General features: G+C 45.1%; 1 protein-coding gene across 1 annotated transcript in view; it reads right to left on the minus strand.

Moving 5' to 3' along the window:
• LOC126249450 (vitellogenin-like) overlaps nucleotides 1-18,373 on the minus strand; it is a gene marked incomplete at its 3' end in the record, with an annotated part of 380,348 nt that overhangs the window by 365 nt on the left and 361,610 nt on the right. The window contains exon 23 of the mRNA XM_049951103.1: nucleotides 4,941-5,092. Within this exon, the coding sequence (XP_049807060.1) occupies nucleotides 4,941-5,092 (152 nt within the window). The remainder of the gene's footprint in view (nucleotides 1-4,940; nucleotides 5,093-18,373) is intronic.

An 18,373-nucleotide genomic window follows, 5' to 3' on the forward strand; every position in this document is an offset into this window, starting at 1 on the left:
TCAACAAAGCGATGGTCCATCTGTGACTATTACGCAACCACTTACTCGGCGTGGCATGGGATGACAGAGTTGTTGGCTGCCCTCCTGAGGGATATCGTTACCGATTCTGTCCGATTGGCGCGTTACATCCTCAAAATCCCGAGGTGGTTGGAGGGCCCCGCTCATAATGCTCCAAACTTTTGAAACATCCCCTTAGAAAAATCAGTTAATTACAAAAAAAAATGGTTCAAATGGCTCTGAGCACTATGGGACTTAGCCGGCCGCGGTGGTCTCGCGGTTCTAGGCGCGCAGTCCGGAACCGTGCGACTGCTACGGTCGCAGGTTCGAATCCTGCCTCGGGCATGGATGTGTGTGATGTCCTTAGGTTAGTTAGGTTTAATTAGTTCTAAGTTCTAGGGGACTTATGACCACAGCAGTTGAGTCCCATAGTGCTCAGAGCCATTTTGAACTATGGGACTTAACATTTATGGTCATCAGTCCCCTAGAACTTAGAACTACTTAAACCTAACCAACCTAAGGACATCACACAACACCCAGCCATCACGAGGCAGAGAAAATCCCTGACCCCGCCGGGAATCGAACCCGGGAACCCGGGCGTGGGAAGTTAATTACATATACGAAGACAGTAACTTGTTCTCGAAAGAATAGTTACTGTTGATGACCGTGCAGCTTTTCCCTGGAATAAATGATGACTAACTAACAACCTTAGCTGCCGACAGGTGTTGTTGATATACCTCGATATGGACAGCTGAAAATGTGTGCCCCGACCGGGAATTGTGCACAGTTGGGAATGTGAGTCTCACGGGAAGCGTGCAAGGGATAAGTCCCTGCAGTCGCGCTATTCATCTGTGTCCTCGGTGGCTCAGGTGGATAGATCGTCTGCCATGTAAGTAGGCGATCCCGGGTTCGAGTCCCGGTCGGGGCACACATTTTCAGCTGTCCATATCGAGGTATATCAACAACACCTGTCGGCAGCTGAGGTTGTTAGTTAGTCATCATTTATTTCAGTTAATTACTGTGCTGATAAACCCTTTACGTTATTTGATTTTCAAACAGCTGAGCAAAACTGAAGATACTCAGACATTTCTCTCTTGACTTATTCTGATCTACACTAAACTGACACACAACAGCCGGACGGGGTGGCCGAGCGGTTCTAGGGGCTAAAGTCTGGAACCGCGCGATCGCTACGGTCGCAGGTTCGAATCCTGCCTCGGGCATGCCTGTGTGTGATGTCCTTAGGTTAGTTAGGTTTAAGTAGTTCTAAGCTCTAAGGGACTGATGACCTTAGAAGTTAAGTCCCATAGTGCTCAGAGCCAATTTTTTGACACACAATATTTTTAGCGCAACGCAATCTGACTTTCAAAAATCCCTACAAAAGAATGGCCCTGACTAACAATAACCTATACCTTTCATGAATCACTTACCTCACAAAAATCTTCGTTACTCGAACTACTGCAATACAGTGAGCGCCAATACTGCCAGCTAAATAAAAGATTCTAACTACTGAAGGCACTAACTACTGATAGCCATATTTAGCAAATGAAAGATTTTGATAGAGAACAAACAATGTATTTACCTTAATAGTGTCATAATACATATATATCAGTTCGTGACATCCACTCTTACAAATTTACTGCCTCTGACGGACACACGTCCAGATCATCCGCTCTCAAAACTCCGCCATCTCACTCCCCACATCCACCACTGCTGGCGGCTCACCTCCAACTGCGCAATGCTACGCGCTGTTCACATCCAACTGCCCAACACTACAATGGCGAATGTTCTAACAATGCCAACCAGCCACAGGGACGTGTGTCCATTAGAGATAGTAAATTTGTAAGACTGGATGTCATGAACTATATATATATAACGACTTTTGAACACTATTAAGGTAAATACATTGTTTGTTCTCTATCAAAATCGTCCATTTGCTAACTATGCCTATCAGTAGTTAGTGCCTTCAGTAGTTAGAGTCCTTTATTTAGCTGGCAGTATTGGCGCTCACTGTATTGCAATAGTTCGAGTAACGAAGATTTTTGTGAGGTAAGTGATTCATGAAAGGTATAGGTTATTGTTAGTCAGGGCCATTCTTTTGTAGGGATTTTTGAAAGTCAGATTGCGTTGCGCTAAAAATATTGTGTGTCAGTTCAGTGATGATCAGAATCAGTAAAGAGAGAAATGTCTGAGTATGTTCAGTTTTCCTCAGCTGTTTGAAATCAAATATTGTAAGGGTTTATCAGCACAGTAATTCACTGATTTTCTAAGGGGATGTTTCACTTTTTCAATTGGCAAGAGATCTGGCGACATCGCTGGCCGAGGTAAGCTTTGGCAAGCACCAAGACATGCAATAGAAACCGTCAGCCGTCTGCGGGCGGTCATGATCTTGCTGAAATGGAGGCCCTACTGCTTGTCTTCGAGCTTGCCAAACTCTACATTGGCCAGCAAGGTCGCCGGATCTCTCCCCAGTTGAGAATGGTTGGAACACGATGGCCAGGGGTCTCCAACCAGCTCGGGATTTTGACGATCTAAATCGCGAATTAGGCGGAGCTTGACACGATGTCGCTCAGGAGGACATCTAGCAACTCTGTTAATCAATGCCAACCCGAAAAAAAAAATTCAAATGTGTGTTAAATCTTATGGGACTTAACTGCTAAGGTCATCAGTCCCCAAGCTTACACACTATTTAACCTAAATTATCCTAAGGACAAACACACACACCTACGCCCGAGGGAGGACTCGAACCTCAGCCGGGACCAGCCGCACAGTCCATGACTGCAGCGCCTAAGACCGCTCGGCTAATCCCGCGCGGCAATGCCGACCCGAATAACTGCTTGCATAAGGGCCAGAAGAGGGACCAACTCATTGTTGAGCTGCTCAGTTTTCAATGCTCTTCCTCTGGTATAAATCGTCCATTTTTTTCTAAAACTGTCCTTTTTTTGTCTTAGATGTACATTGGAAAAAGAACATTCATACAGGAGTTTCGCCGTTTTTATGACTGATGTTCAAGCATACTGTCGTAAATTTTGTGATGGAACGGGGAGTACAAATGAGAAAACAGACAGTTTAGCGTCAGGTGCTGTGGATGCGCTGGAAAATAATGTGATGATCTCGGAGTGGGAAACAGCCAGCTAGGCTTGCCAGGGCTTCGATGAGACACGATAACCCTTTTTGAAAGTACAGTCTTGCGTGCCTAGAAAACGCTGAAGTCTGCCAAAAACAGAGACGATGAGTAATAGCCCAGCATTTAAATTGTGTCTGTCCTACTTAATATTAAACTAATCCCTAAATTCGCACACTAACTGGTTGCCGGGAATCATTTGCCACAGTGAAGCGGGATGAGTCGAGAATATCACTCTATACCATCTCCATATATAGTTATGGCTAACCGACCATGACCTCCTCCTATGCGGATGCTCACGCATTGCCCTGACTCTTACGGGACTCTGTCAGATTGTCTGCCGCGAGTAATGAGCGTAGTGGGCAGGGGCACTACGAATTTAGTGTGTGGACACTAAGTTGGGAATGTGGGTCTCAGGGGAGCGTGCAAGAGATAAGTCCATGCAATCGGACTATCCTCTGTGCCCTCGGTGGCTCAGATGGCTAGTGTTGTGGATTGGCAAGACAGCCAATCCACTAGGAGGAAGCCGAAAGGCACGCGTTTAAGCTCACGCAGGCTGGCGTGAGGTCTAGAACAGGACACGGAAATGAGAATAGCCAAAAACGTACGTAGCTGCTGGAATACTTAACTTTAATCCATAGTTGGTGAACATCGCTCTTGACTGTACATGTTTTACAGCATCAATAGTGACTGGTAATGGCGCCTTGCTAGGTCGTAGCAAATGACGTAGCTGAAGGCTATGCTAACTATCGTCTCGGCAAATGAGAGCGTAATTTGTCAGTGAATCATCGCTAGCAAAGTCGGCTGTACAACTGGGGCGAGTGCTAGGAAGTCTCTCTAGACCTGCCGTGTGGCGGCGCTCGGTCTGCAATCACTGATAGTGGCGACACGCGGGTCCGACGTGTACTAACGGACCGCGGCCGATTTAAAGGCTACCACCTAGCAAGTGTGGTGTCTGGCGGTGACACCACAGCTAGAGCGTCTGCCATGTAAGCAGGAGATCCCGGCTTCGAGTCCCGGTCGGGGCACACATTTTCAACTGTCCCCGTTTATGTATATCAACGCTTGTCGACAGCGTAGGGTCTTGATTTAATTATTATTTCTATACCATTGTTACTGACAAAAGCTAACATGCCCCCTACACCAACAAACTAACTTAACGTTAATAGGCTTACGACCAAACAAACCACCCCGATTTAATCTCCTTGAAAAGGTTCTGGCAGAGACACGTGTACCGGTGGCGAGTGCAGATCGGCAGCGATGTACCACGGAGTGAGAAGTCTGTTCGTTTTCGCCACTAGGTCTACGTATCAATCCTCTTGCGGTGTGGTGGTCCGTCTATGATCCGAGAAATCTGATTTAGCTGAACATGCTTTCGAAAACGGAGCCGGCCGAAGTGGCCGTGCGGTTAAAGGCGCTGCAGTCTGGAACCGCAAGACCGCTACGGTCGCAGGTTCGAATCCTGCCTCGGGCATGGATGTTTGTGATGTCCTTAGGTTAGTTAGGTTTAACTAGTTCTAAGTTCTAGGGGACTAATGACCTCGGCAGTTGAGTCCCATAGTGCTCAGAGCCATTTGAACCATCGAAAACGGACACCGGATAAAATTTGATGAAACATCGGTCGTGGCTCGCACAAACTGCTTGTGGGAGTGTGTAATTAAAGAAATCCCCATCATGCCCCGCACCCAATAGAGCAGTCTGAACGTCCTAACGCAATCCGTTCAGAAGTTATGACTATTTTATTTCATATAGTTCAATAATTGTCATCCTGTATGAATACTCCTATGTGTGTAGATGCAGAGTTGGTGGTGTGTATACATACGAGGCTGGAGAGGGTGGGCTGCCGCACGAGCACGGCTACGCCGCTGCGCCCCGAGCAGTCCTTGGTGAGCAGGTGCCAGTCGTTGTCCAGCACGTACTCGAACTCCACGCCGTCGAACGTGTGGAACACCTGTCCGCTGACGCCGCAGTACGCTGTAACACACAAGTCACCTCCCGTCAATATAACTAGGCTGCAATAAGACAAGCTCAAAGTAAATCTGCCCACTAAACTGTTTGGGTAAGTGCAACACTAACCATAACATCACCAGCTGGTCTCTAGTGATCACAAAGAATAACTCGTTTACTACACCATTCAGATAAGTGTGGATAACGATTACCCATTAATCATTACTTAGTGCAGTTTCTGGACCAACATAGGACGACGCTGATGAGACGAAACACAGTAACTCATAAGTTTCTTTTATGCAGGGTTCTTTCTAGATTATCTTGACCTTGGACCTCTGATCTTGAATCTGTTGTTGCTGTTGTTATCGTCTTCAGTCCTGAGACTGGTCTGATGCAGCTCTCCATACTACTCTATCCTGTGCAAGCTTTTTCATCTCCCAGTACATACTGCAACTTGCATCCTTCTGAATCTGCTTAGTGTATTCATCTCTTGGTCTCCCTCTACGATTTTTACCATCCACGCTGCCCTCCAATACTAAATTGGCGATCCCTTGATGCCTCAGAACATGTCCGACCAACAGATTCCTTCTTCTAGTTAAGTTGGGCCACAAACTCCTTTTCTCCCCAATTCTATTCAATACCTCCTCATTAGTTACGTGATCTACCCATCTAATCTTCAGCATTCTTCTGTAGCACCACATTTCGAAAGCTTCTATTCTCTTCTTGTCAAAACTATTTATCGTCTATGTTTCACTTACATAAATGGCTACACTCCATACAAATACTTTCAGAAACGACTTCCTGACACTTAAGTCTATACTCGATGTTAACAAATTTCTCTTCTTCAGAAACGCTTTCCTTGCCATTGCCAGTCTACATTTTATATCCTCTCTACTTCGACCATCATCAGTTATTTTGCTCCCCAAATAGAAAAACTTCTTAACTACTTTAAGTGTCTCACTTCCTAATCTAATTCCCTCAGCGTCACCCGACTTAATTCGATTACATTCCATTATCCTCGTTTTGCTTTTTTTATGTTCATCTTATGTCCTCCTTTCAAGACACTGTCCATTCCGTTCAACTGCTCTTCCAAGTCCTTTGCTGTCTCTGACAGAATTACAAGTCATCGGCGAACATCAAAGTTTTTATTTGTTCTCCATGGTTTTTAATACCTACTCCGAATTTTTCTTTTGTTTCCTTTACTGCTTGCTCAATATACAAATCGAATAACATCGGGGAAACGCACCAAAACTCTCTCACTCCCTTCCCAACTGCTGCTTGCCTTTCATGTCCCTCGACTCATATAACTGCCATCTGGTTTCTGTACAAATTGTAAATAGCTTTTCGCTCCCTGTATTTTACCCCTGACACCTTCAGAATTTGAAAGAGAGTATTCCAGTCAACATTGTCAAAAGCTTTCTCTAAGTCTACAAATGCTAGAAACGTAGGTTTCCCTTTTCTTAATCTATTTTCTAAGATAAGTCGTAGGGTCAGTATTGCCTCACGTGTTCCAATATTTCTACAGAATCCAAACTGATCTTCCCCGAGGCCGGCTGCTACCAGTTTTTTCCATTCGTCTGTAAAGAATTCGCGTTAGTATTTTGCAGCTGTGACTTATTAAACTGATAGTTCGGTAATTTTCACATCTGTCAACACCTGCTTTCTTTGGGATTGGAATTATTATATTCTTTTTGAAGTCTGAGGGTATTTATTGTGTCTCATACATCTTGCTCACCAGATAGTAGAGTTTTGTCAGGGCTGGCTCTCCCAAGGCTATCAGTAGTTCTAATGGAATGTTGTCTACTCCCGGGGTCTTGTTTCGACTCAAGTCTTTCATGCTCTGTCAAACTCTTCACGCAGTATCATATCTCCCATTTCATCTTCATATACATCCTCTTCCATTTCCATAATATTACGCTCAAGTACATCGCACTTGTATATACTCCTTCCACCTACGTATCTCCTTAAATTCCCACCTTTCTGCAGTTTCTTCAGTTTTAATCTACAGTTCATAACCAATAGATTGTGGTCAGAGTCCACATCTGCCCGTGGAAATGTCTTAAAAGTCAAAACCTGGTTCCTAAATCTCTGTCTTACAATTATATAATATATCTGACACCTTCTAGTATCTTGAATATAAATTGAGCAATTGCTTCTCCTCACGTCAGAAGTGACATCATTAAAGTCGAAGGTCAAAGTCTTTTAAAAATACCCTGCATAACTACTACTTATTAGTCACAATGTTTTATATCTTACCACCAGAAGTGATGCGTAGCCCCGTGTTTACCTGGCCCATAGCTGGCACTGAATAACTAGTCTCACTAGCATGATACATCTGTTACAGTGACAGTATACACTCCTGGAAATTGAAATAAGAACACCGTGAATTCATTGTCCCAGGAAGGGGAAACTTTATTGACACATTCCTGGGGTCAGATACATCACATGATCACACTGACAGAACCACAGGCACATAGACACAGGCAACAGAGCATGCACAATGTCGGCACTAGTACAGTGTATATCCACCTTTCGCAGCAATGCAGGCTGCTATTCTCCCATGGAGACGATCGTAGAGATGCTGGATGTAGTCCTGTGGAACGGCTTGCCATGCCATTTCCACCTGGCGCCTCAGTTGTACCAGCGTTCGTGCTGGACGTGCAGACCGCGTGAGACGACGCTTCATCCAGTCCCAAACATGCTCAATGGGGGACAGATCCGGAGATCTTGCTGGCCAGGGTAGTTGACTTACACCTTCTAGAGCACGTTGGGTGGCACGGGATACATGTGGACGCGCATTGTCCTGTTGGAACAGCAAGTTCCCTTGCCGGTCTAGGAATGGTAGAACGATGGGTTCGATGACGGTTTGGATGTACCGTGCACTATTCAGTGTCCCCTCGACGATCACCAGTGGTGTACGGCCAGTGTAGGAGATCGCTCCCCACACCATGATGCCGGGTGTTGGCCCTGTGTGCCTCGGTCGTATGCAGTCCTGATTGTGGCGCTCACCTGCACGGCGCCAAACACGCATACGACCATCATTGGCACCAAGGCAGAAGCGACTCTCATCGCTGAAGACGACACATCTCCATTCGTCCCTCCATTCACGCCTGTCGCGACACCACTGGAGGCGGGCTGCACGATGTTGGGGCGTGAGCGGAAGACGGCCTAACGGTGTGCGGGACCGTAGCCCAGCTTCATGGAGACGGTTGCGAATGGTCCTCGCCGATACCCCAGGAGCAACAGTGTCCCTAATTTGCTGGGAAGTGGCGGTGCGGTCCCCTACGGCACTGCGTAGGATCCTACGGTCTTGGCGTGCATCCGTGCGTCGCTGCGGTCCGGTCCCAGGTCGATGGGCACGTGCACCTTCCGCCGACCACTGGCGACAACATCGATGTACTGTGGAGACCTCACGCCCCACGTGTTGAGCAATTCGGCGGTACGTCCACCCGGCCTCCCGCATGCACACTATACGCCCTCGCTCAAAGTCCGTCAACTGCACATACGGTTCACGTCCACGCTGTCGCGGCATGCTACCAGTGTTAAAGACTGCGATGGAGCTCCGTATGCCACGGCAAACTGGCTGACACTGACGGCGGCGGTGCACAAATGCTGCGCAGCTAGCGCCATTCGACGGCCAACACCGCGGTTCCTGGTGTGTCCGCTGTGCCGTGCGTGTGATCATTGCTTGTACAGCCCTCTCGCAGTGTCCGGAGCAAGTATGGTGGGTCTGACACACCGGTGTCAATGTGTTCTGTTTTCCATTTCCAGGAGTGTATATATTGGTGAAGTGAAGCGTGCTACGCGCTACAATCTGGAACCGCGCGACCGCTACGGTCGCAGGTTCGGATCCTGCCTCGGGCATGGATGTGTGTGATGTCCTTAGGTTAGTTAGGTTTAAGTATTTCTAAGTTCAAAATGGCTCTGAGCACTATGGGACTTAACATCTATGGTCATCAGTCCCCTAGAACTTAGAACTACTTAAACCTAACTAACCTAAGGACAGCACACAACACCCAGCCATCACGAGGCAGAGAAAATCCCTGACCCCGCCGGGAATCGAACCCGGGAACCCGGGCGTGGGAAGCGAGAACGCTACTGCACGACCACGACATGCGGGCTATTTCTAAGTTCTAGGGGACTGATGACCTCAGATGTTAAGTCCCATAGTGCTCAGAGCCATTTTTTTGAAGCGTGCTAGAGCTTTGCAGAAATCTTATAATTGTAGCATACACTTGTTGGTTGTGTTGTCTTCAAGTTTCACTGTTAACCCTCTTCTCTGCTCCATTCTGTATTTTCGCATATCATTAGTTACCGCCTTCAGATAAGCAACCCAATGAGCAGACATGCAAAGCGGCTTGCTGTCGCATCTCCTCGGGCAATTGGGGCCAATGAATTTCCAAGCATGTATTGACATTACCCGCATCACAAACGGGCCGATATTGAGTACCTGAAATGTGTGCTGCAAACTTGAAGAGATGCTCTATCCGCTGCTAAGTGCCTGTATTCTGTGTATCTTTGGTTTTGTCAAAAAGGATCAGGTTATTATAGTAGGCTGAGCAGGAAACAGCCTGGCTAAGAACAGTAATTACAGCATTAGGGGTGACCAGGAAAGAACAAGAGTAGCAACTACACACGCAAAGGTGAGTTTCATGGAAGTTCTGCAGCGCCGTGACCAGCCCTGGGTTAATACTGCTGTGAACCGTGTTAACTATGAGTTGAGCAGGTTACTGCTGACTGAAATGAATTCTCGTATGTGTGCAGTGCCTGTTTCTACAAATAATTGGGAGATAGGGTTATACTAGACATAGCCTGCACCTGAATAGGAGAGAGAAAGATGGGTTGGCTGAACTTCTTGTAGGAAATTTATGGAGGGGTGGGGGGGGGGGGGGAGGGCACCATCACACAATGCAAAATACCTGTGGTTACTGGTGTCAGAGGGACATCCTTTCTAGGTTAGAATCAAGTTTCAGGTACCCTGTTTTGAAAGAAGTCACTATAACACAAGAGCCCCACAAGAATGAAGAGAAAAGTAAGGTTAGCTTATTCCACCAAAATACACTCCTGGAAATCGAAATAAGAACACCGTGAATTCATTGTCCCAGGAAGGGGAAACTTTATTGACACATTCCTGGGGTCAGATACATCACATGATCACACTGACAGAACCACAGGCACATAGACACAGGCAACAGAGCATGCACAATGTCGGCACTAGTACGGTGTATATCCACCTTTCGCAGCAATGCAGGCTGCTATTCTCCCATGGAGACGATCGTAGAGATGCTGGATGTAGTCCTGTGGAACGGCTTGCCATGCCATTTCCACCTGGCGCCTCAGTTGGACCAGCGTTCGTGCTGGACGTGCAGACCGCGTGAGACGACGCTTCATCCAGTCCCAAACATGCTCAATGGGGGACAGATCCGGAGATCTTGCTGGCCAGGGTAGTTGACTTACACCTTCTAGAGCACGTTGGGTGGCACGGGATACATGCGGACGTGCACTGTCCTGTTGGAACAGCAAGTTCCCTTGCCGGTCTAGGAATGGTAGAACGATGGGTTCGATGACGGTTTGGATGTTCTGTGCACTATTCAATGTCCCCTCGACGATCACCAGTGGTGTACGGCCAGTGTAGGAGATCGCTCCCCACACCATGATGCCGGGTGTTGGCCCTGTGTGCCTCGGTCGTATGCAGTCCTGATTGTGGCGCTCACCTGCACGGCACCAAACACGCATACGACCATCATTGGCACCAAGGCAGAAGCGACTCTCATCGCTGAAGACGACACGTCTCCATTCGTCCCTCCATTCACGCCTGTCGCGACACCACTGGAGGCGGGCTGCACGATGTTGGGGCGTGAGCGGAAGACGGCCTAACGGTGTGCGGGACCGTAGCCCAGCTTCATGGAGACGGTTGCGAATGGTCCTCGCCGATACCCCAGGAGCAACAGTGTCCCTAATTTGCTGGGAAGTGGCGGTGCGGTCCCCTACGGCACTGCGTAGGATCCTACGGTCTTGGCGTGCATCCGTGCGTCGCTGCGGTCCGGTCCCAGGTCGATGGGCACGTGCACCTTCCGCCGACCACTGGCGACAACATCGATGTACTGTGGAGACCTCACGCCCCACGTGTTGAGCAATTCGGCGGTACGTCCACCCGGCCTCCCGCATGCACACTATACGCCCTCGCTCAAAGTCCGTCAACTGCACATACGGTTCACGTCCACGCTGTCGCGGCATGCTACCAGTGTTAAAGACTGCGATGGAGCTCCGTATGCCACGGCAAACTGGCTGACACTGACGGCGGCGGTGCACAAATGCTGCGCAGCTAGCGCCATTCGACGGCCAACACCGCGGTTCCTGGTGTGTCCGCTGTGCCGTGCGTGTGATCATTGCTTGTACAGCCCTCTCGCAGTGTCCGGAGCAAGTATGGTGGGTCTGACACACCGGTGTCAATGTGTTCTTTTTTCCATTTCCAGGAGTGTATTAGAGGATTCAGTAATAAGATCTAAGAGCTTCTTGCCTGCTTGCAAAATTTAGAGGAAAGGAGACATCCTGTGCCTGTCTGAGCACAACATAAACACAGGGTTAGATAAGTTACATATAAAAGATTACAGTCTAGCAGCCTACTCATGCAGAACTAATAGGGGAAAAGGAGGAGTTGTAGCATATATTAAGACAGAGCACAAGTTCAAAAGCATTGACACAAGCAGATTTTGTAGTGATCAGCACACAGAAGTGTGTGCTTGTGAATTAATGCTGAAAAACAGTTCATTTTTAATTGTAACAGTATACAAATCTCCAACGGGAAATTTTGAATTGTTTATGAGGAACCTGGATTCCTTACTCTGCTGTCTGTCAGACTTCAGCAAGCCGTTAATAGTATGTGATGACTTCAAAGTAGATTTTCTAAAGGATTCTGGTAGGAAAAATAATCTGGAAAATTTATTTGGATCCTACAATTTGCTCTCAGTAGTTAACCTTCCATGACGGGTGGATAAAGACAGTAGGTCCCTAACTGATAACGTTTTCTTTGACGAGACACAAAGCAAGAAAATAACTGTTTATCCAGTAACAAATGCTCTCTCGGATCATGATGCACAGTTAGCTAGGATAAATGACGTAGTGCCTTACAGTGTGGATACACCTCAGTAGAAGTCAGCTAGAATCATTAATGACTACAGGGCAACTGTTTTTAAGAGTAGTTTACAAGAAAGAACCGGGATGAGATTTATAAAGAACCAAATGCCAATATAAAATTTAATCTATTCCATGATAAATTCACATCAGTATTTGAAAATAGCTTTCCGCATAAGCTAATCAGAAGGGATATTCAACAGCCATGTAAAAAACCATAGATCACTAAGGGGATTAAAGTATCTTGTGAAAGGAAAAGGTAAATCTATCTTTTGGCAAGAACAGGTACAGACCCTGCAGTAAATGCGCGCTACAAAAACTACTCAAAATTACCGAGAAAGGTTATTAAAAAAATCAAGAAATATGCACATAATGTCAGAAATCAGTACGTCTGACAACAGAGTTAAGGCAGTGTGGAATATAGTGAAGAAAGAGACAGGACAACCAACCACAGAAGAGGATAACATTACTATTGAATTGAATGGAAGGGCTATAAATAACAAGTCGCAGGTAGCAAATGTATTTAATAGTCATTTCTTAAACTTAGGAGAAAGCGTAGGGACCGACAGTTCAAGAGAAAGATCACAGCAATATGTTGAAGAAGTAACTCTCATAAAATTAAATCAAATGAATGTGCCACCAACTTCAAATTCTGAAATTAAGAGGGTCATACAATCTCTCAAGAATAAAAGCTATTCTCGTTTTGATGGTGTTTCTGATGAAGTACTAAAGATTTGTTCCCATACAATAAGTCCGCTATTGTCCGAAATATGTAATGCATCACTAACTAAAGGCATTTTTCCACAGAGACTAAAATATGCCATCGTTAAACTACTCTTTAAGAAGATGCTGACATTTTTCAACATTTTTGACAAGGTGATGTGTTCTAGAATTGTATCTCATCTTGGCAACAATAATCCCCTCAGCAAATCACAGTTTGGGTTTCAGAAGGGTCACTCTACTGAGAATTTCACTTACATATTCACACACCAGATATTAAAAGCATTAAATAACAAAATAGCACCGGTAGGTTATTTTCTGTGAGCTGTCAAAGTCATTTGACTGTGGGAATCGTAGTATACTCCTAGATAAATCGAAGTTTTATGGGACTGGTGGCATAGCCAACCAATGGATCACGTTTTATCTAACCAAAAGAATGCAGAAACCTGTACTTAGTAGTAATTCAACCAACAGAATCCAGGGACATAATTCTGACTGGGGAGAAATTACGTATGGGGTTCCCCAGAGCTCAATCTTAGGTACACTAATGTTTCTCATATACGTAAATGATCTACCGTCTAATGTACAACAGGCAGAATTAGTTCTTTTTGCAGATGACACCAGCATTGTAATCACTCCCAGTATACATACAGATATGGAAGAAATGGTCAACAAAGTTCTCAAAAGTATCATTGACTGATTTTTTGCGAATGATCTCACCGTGAATTTCACAAAGACATCATATTAAGCTCTGCACCTCTAGGGGTACTGCATCAGCGATAAGTGTAACACATGGTGATGAAATAATACATAGGGTGGAAACTTCAAAATTCTTAGGTGTCCATATTGATGAGAATTTAAATTGGAAAAAACACATTTTGGAACTCCTAAAACAACTTAGTTCAGCCACATTTGCACTTAGAATCATAGCAAATTTTGGGGAGAGAGAAATCAGTAAGTTGACATATTTTGCTTATTTTCATTCAGTAATGTCATATGGAATAATGTTCTCTAGTAACTCATCTTTCAGAAAGAAGGTAGGTCTTCATTGCCCAAACTCTTGCTGTAAGAATAATGTGTGGTGCTCACCCGCGATCATATTGTAGACATCTATTTAAGGAGTTGCGCATTCTGACTACTGCTTCACAGTATATTTATTCCATCAAAAAGTTTGTTGTAAATAATCCACTACAGTTTAAAAGCAGCAATGGGGTACATAATTGCAATACCAGAAGAAAAAATGACATTCATTACTCAACATTAAGGTTGCCTTTAGCACAGAATGGGGGGCACAACAAAAATTTTTGACCACCTACCCAGTGATGTAAAATGTCTAACAGACAGCAAGCTAAATTTGAAAATAAACTGAAAAGTTTCTCCTTCAAAACTCCTATTCCATAGAAGAATTTCTGTGTTTTTAATGTGTAAAAGGTGGTGGGTAGGAATTGCTAACTCAATCTGTATATCTTGCTTTCAGTTCGGAAGAAAAAAATTATATGGTGATGTTTAGAGTATAAATAGGTGTACAAATTAACTTGCAATATGGATGTAAAATGACTCGTTCCGCATCATGACTATTTATCGTGCAAAATGATCCATGGAACATGAAAGTAACTAACTAGGCGCAGTCGTCTTCTGAAACCCTAGGGTACATGTCAGTAACCCTGTATGTTCCACACCTTCCCGCGTTAGGAAAAGAAACAGCGGAAAATATTTTTTCGTATTGTTGCTTCAGACAAGGACATTAATTAAAATAACCATATATTAGCAGCTTCGACTCTTAAAAAATGGTAGTGAAATGGTTAAATTGTTGAATCCCTGATATGAGATTCTGAAGCATAGTGTGTGTGTGTGTGTGTGTGTGTGTGTGTGTGTGTGTGTGTGTGTGTGTACGTGCAGATGTGATGAGATACGAGACTTTACTTAGAATTACAACGTAATTTGTATAACACATTTTGATTAGGTCGCTTTCTTTTCTGTCTCTTCAGCAAGAATTTTGTAATTGATTTTAAACTAACTTACCAATGAGCTAAAGACTTAAATCTTTCAACGTAACTCAGAACTGGATGATAATTCAATATTAACTTTCTTTCCTGTCTGCTGTGTGGCGGAGGATACTTCGTGTACCACTCCCATTTCCCTCTCTTCCTGTTCCAGTCTGGAATGGTTCATTGGGAGAACGTTTGCTGGTAAGCCAGCGTATGAGCTCGAACTCTCTAATTTTCGAGAGATATACCTTAGGACGAAGCAAAAAATTGGCTGACTCTGATGAGGAGAAACTGAAATGAACATGAAACTTTACCACATATCTCTGTTGTACTCTCATCAAGATGTTTGAAATAGACTGAAAAGTTTCACTCACACACGAGAGTAAACATCAGAAAATAATAATGTAGACAAAATAAATTTTTAATATAACGTGTTTTTATATCGGACTGGAATGTATAACGTAATTTGTCTTACTCCCATACAGATTCATAACCCATACAAATATACGCACATCAAAAAAAAAATTCCATCACCTCGGTTCCGGAACCTGTACATAAAGCTGGAATAGAGATCAACATAAACATCATTTCCGCCCTTTGTATTGCTCAAGAAAACAACATATTGCATGTTGTACCACCATACAGCGAGACCTTCAGAGATGGTGGTCCAGATTGCTGTACACACCGGTACCGCTAATACCCAGTAGCACGTCCTCTTGCATTGATGCGTACCTGTATTCGTCATGGTATACTATCCACAAGTTCATCAAGTCACTGTTGGTCCAGATTGTCCAACTTCTCAACGGCGATTCGGCGTGGATCCCTCACAGTGGTTGGTGGGTCACGTCGCTTTTCAACCTATCCCAGGCATGTTCGATAGGGTTCATGTCTGGAGAACATGCTGGCCACTCTAGTAGAGCGATGTCGTTATCCTGAAGCAAGTCATTCACAAGATGTGCACGATGGGGACGTGAATTGTCGTCCATGAAGACGAATGCTTCCGGAATATGCTGCCGATATGGTTGCGCTATCGGTCGGAGGATGGCATTCACGTATCGTATAGCCCTTACGGCGGCTTCCATGACCACCAGTGGCGTACGTCGGCCCCACATAATGCCACTCCAAACATTAGGGAACCTCCACCTTGCTCCACTCACTGGACAGTATGTCTAAGGCGTTCAGCCTGACCCGGTTGCCTCCAAACACGTCTCCAACAATTGTCTGGTTGAAGGCATATGCGACAATCATCGGTGAAGAGAACGTGATGTCAACCCTGTGCGGTCCATTCGGCATGTTGTTGGGCCCATCTCTACCGCGCTTCATGGTGTTGTGGCTGCAAAGATTGAACTCGCTATGGACGTCGGGAGTGAAGTCGTGCATCATGCAGCCTATTGCGCACAGTTTGACTCGTAACACGACGTCCTGTGGCTGCACGAAAAGCATTATTCAACATGGTGGCGTTGCTGTCCGGGTTCCTCCGAGCTATAATCCTAGGCAGCGGTCATTTACTGCAGTAGTAGCCATTGGACGGCTTGAGCGAGACATGTCATCGACAGTTCCTGTCTCTCTGCATCTCCTCCATGTCCGAACAACATCGCTTGGGTTCACTCCGAGACGCATAGACTCTTCCCCTGATGAGAGCCCTTCCTGGCAGAAAGTAAGAATGCGGACGCGATCGAACCGCGGTATTGATCGTCTAGGCATGGTTGAACTACAGACAACACGAGCCGTGTACCTCCTTCCTGGTGGAATGACTGGAACTGATCGGCTATCGGACCCTCTTCGTCTAATAGGTGCTGCTCATGCATGGTTGGTTCAAATGGCTCTGAGCACTATGGGACTTAACTTCTGAGGTCATCAGTCCCCTAGAACTTAGAACTACTTAAACCCAACTAACACATCCATGCCCGAAGCAGGATTCGAACCTGCGACCGTAGAGGTCGCGCGGTTCCAGACTGAAGCGCCTAGAACCGCTCGGCCACACCGTCCGGCTACGATTTACACTAAAAAGCCAAAGACTCTGGTACATCTGCGTAATATCAAGTAGGGCCGGCCCATGCATGGTTGTTTACATCTTTTGGAGGGGTTTAGTGACATCTCTGAACAGTCAAAGGGATTGTGTCTGTGATACAATATCCACAGTCAACGTGTATCTTCAGGAGTTCTGGGAACTGGGGTGATGCAAAACTTTTTTGATGTGTGTAGTTCTGGGTATTTGTAATCGTAAATTTTTAATAACTATGAAAATAACAAAAACATGCGACGCATGCAATACATAATTGACGCATTAGTAGTTAACCTCCTAACTATTGCATGCATCCTACGTTTTTCGTAATAAATCTTACAAATTTTCTGATAGCTATTAAAAAATCACAATCACAAATTTTCAGAACTATCCGAATTGGGTTATGGATCCGTATGATTCTTGGACAAATTATTTCATACTTTTTCGTCCGACATAAAATCGTGGTATATCAAAAATTTAATTTTATTCAAATAATCATTTCGTATATTAGATGCTGCCGGGATGGATGATATCCAGAAGCTAAAAGCTTTTTAGACAGGTTAGGTGCTGTTATTCACCTCTTCCAGTATTATTCTTACATTTTCTTAACTTTACTCGTCTTGCTCCCGACATCCTCGATAAACTGTCTTAAATAGTCCAGTCGCTAAATAGTTTCGCTTAATACTACTATTCTAATGCAAGTGACCTCATGGAATGAAAATTGGCGCTCTTTTTGTGCTCGAAGGTTAGTTCTCCAGACAAGTTCGGCTTTTAAGACCACAGTCAGTTCTTGTTCTCTGTTGATGTCATTTTTTTTCAATCAATTGTACTGACTGATTTTTATTATTAGGCGATCTATTTCAAAACACAAAAGGATTTATATTCCGATAGACAGCGCACAGTCGATGTGTTATACATCCGCAGATAAATGAGGTCACCACAAGGAAGCATCATCTGGTATGTCTATACCAGAACAGGCCAGTTGCCAGGAAAGCGAACTGCCTGGTTGCACCTTGGATGTCTTGCATGTACACTGCTTGAGCAAAGAACTGGATACAACAGTAAACATAGTTGCGAAGCAGCAGGAAGAATCCTCGATGGTATTACCCGGCAAGGTGAAGTGGTAATGCGACCGTAGCAAGCACTAACTTGGTCACGCAACTAGCTACAGCCACGCTCTGATTAAAATTATGAGCAATATTACGTCGCGGTGCAGACATGGAAGATGAGTGTAGAAAATGTCTTCCCGGGCAGGCGCAACGGCTTGCGGTTGGCTTTATTAAGTTTGTGGACGATGGGAAAGAGATGAGATTAATTCTACTCGTGGAGAAGGTGGCGGAATGTGCGGCCAAAATGTTTAAGATGAGCAAGAAGATCAGCATATTACGGAAGCAGGAACACGAAGCCGAGCAGAGCAGGATTCAGACTACTACGTCAAAGGAAGCGAAGGAAGGTACTCAC

This window comes from Schistocerca nitens, chromosome 3 (genome assembly GCF_023898315.1).
Source record: "Schistocerca nitens isolate TAMUIC-IGC-003100 chromosome 3, iqSchNite1.1, whole genome shotgun sequence".
Classification (NCBI taxonomy): Eukaryota; Metazoa; Arthropoda; class Insecta; order Orthoptera; family Acrididae; genus Schistocerca; species Schistocerca nitens.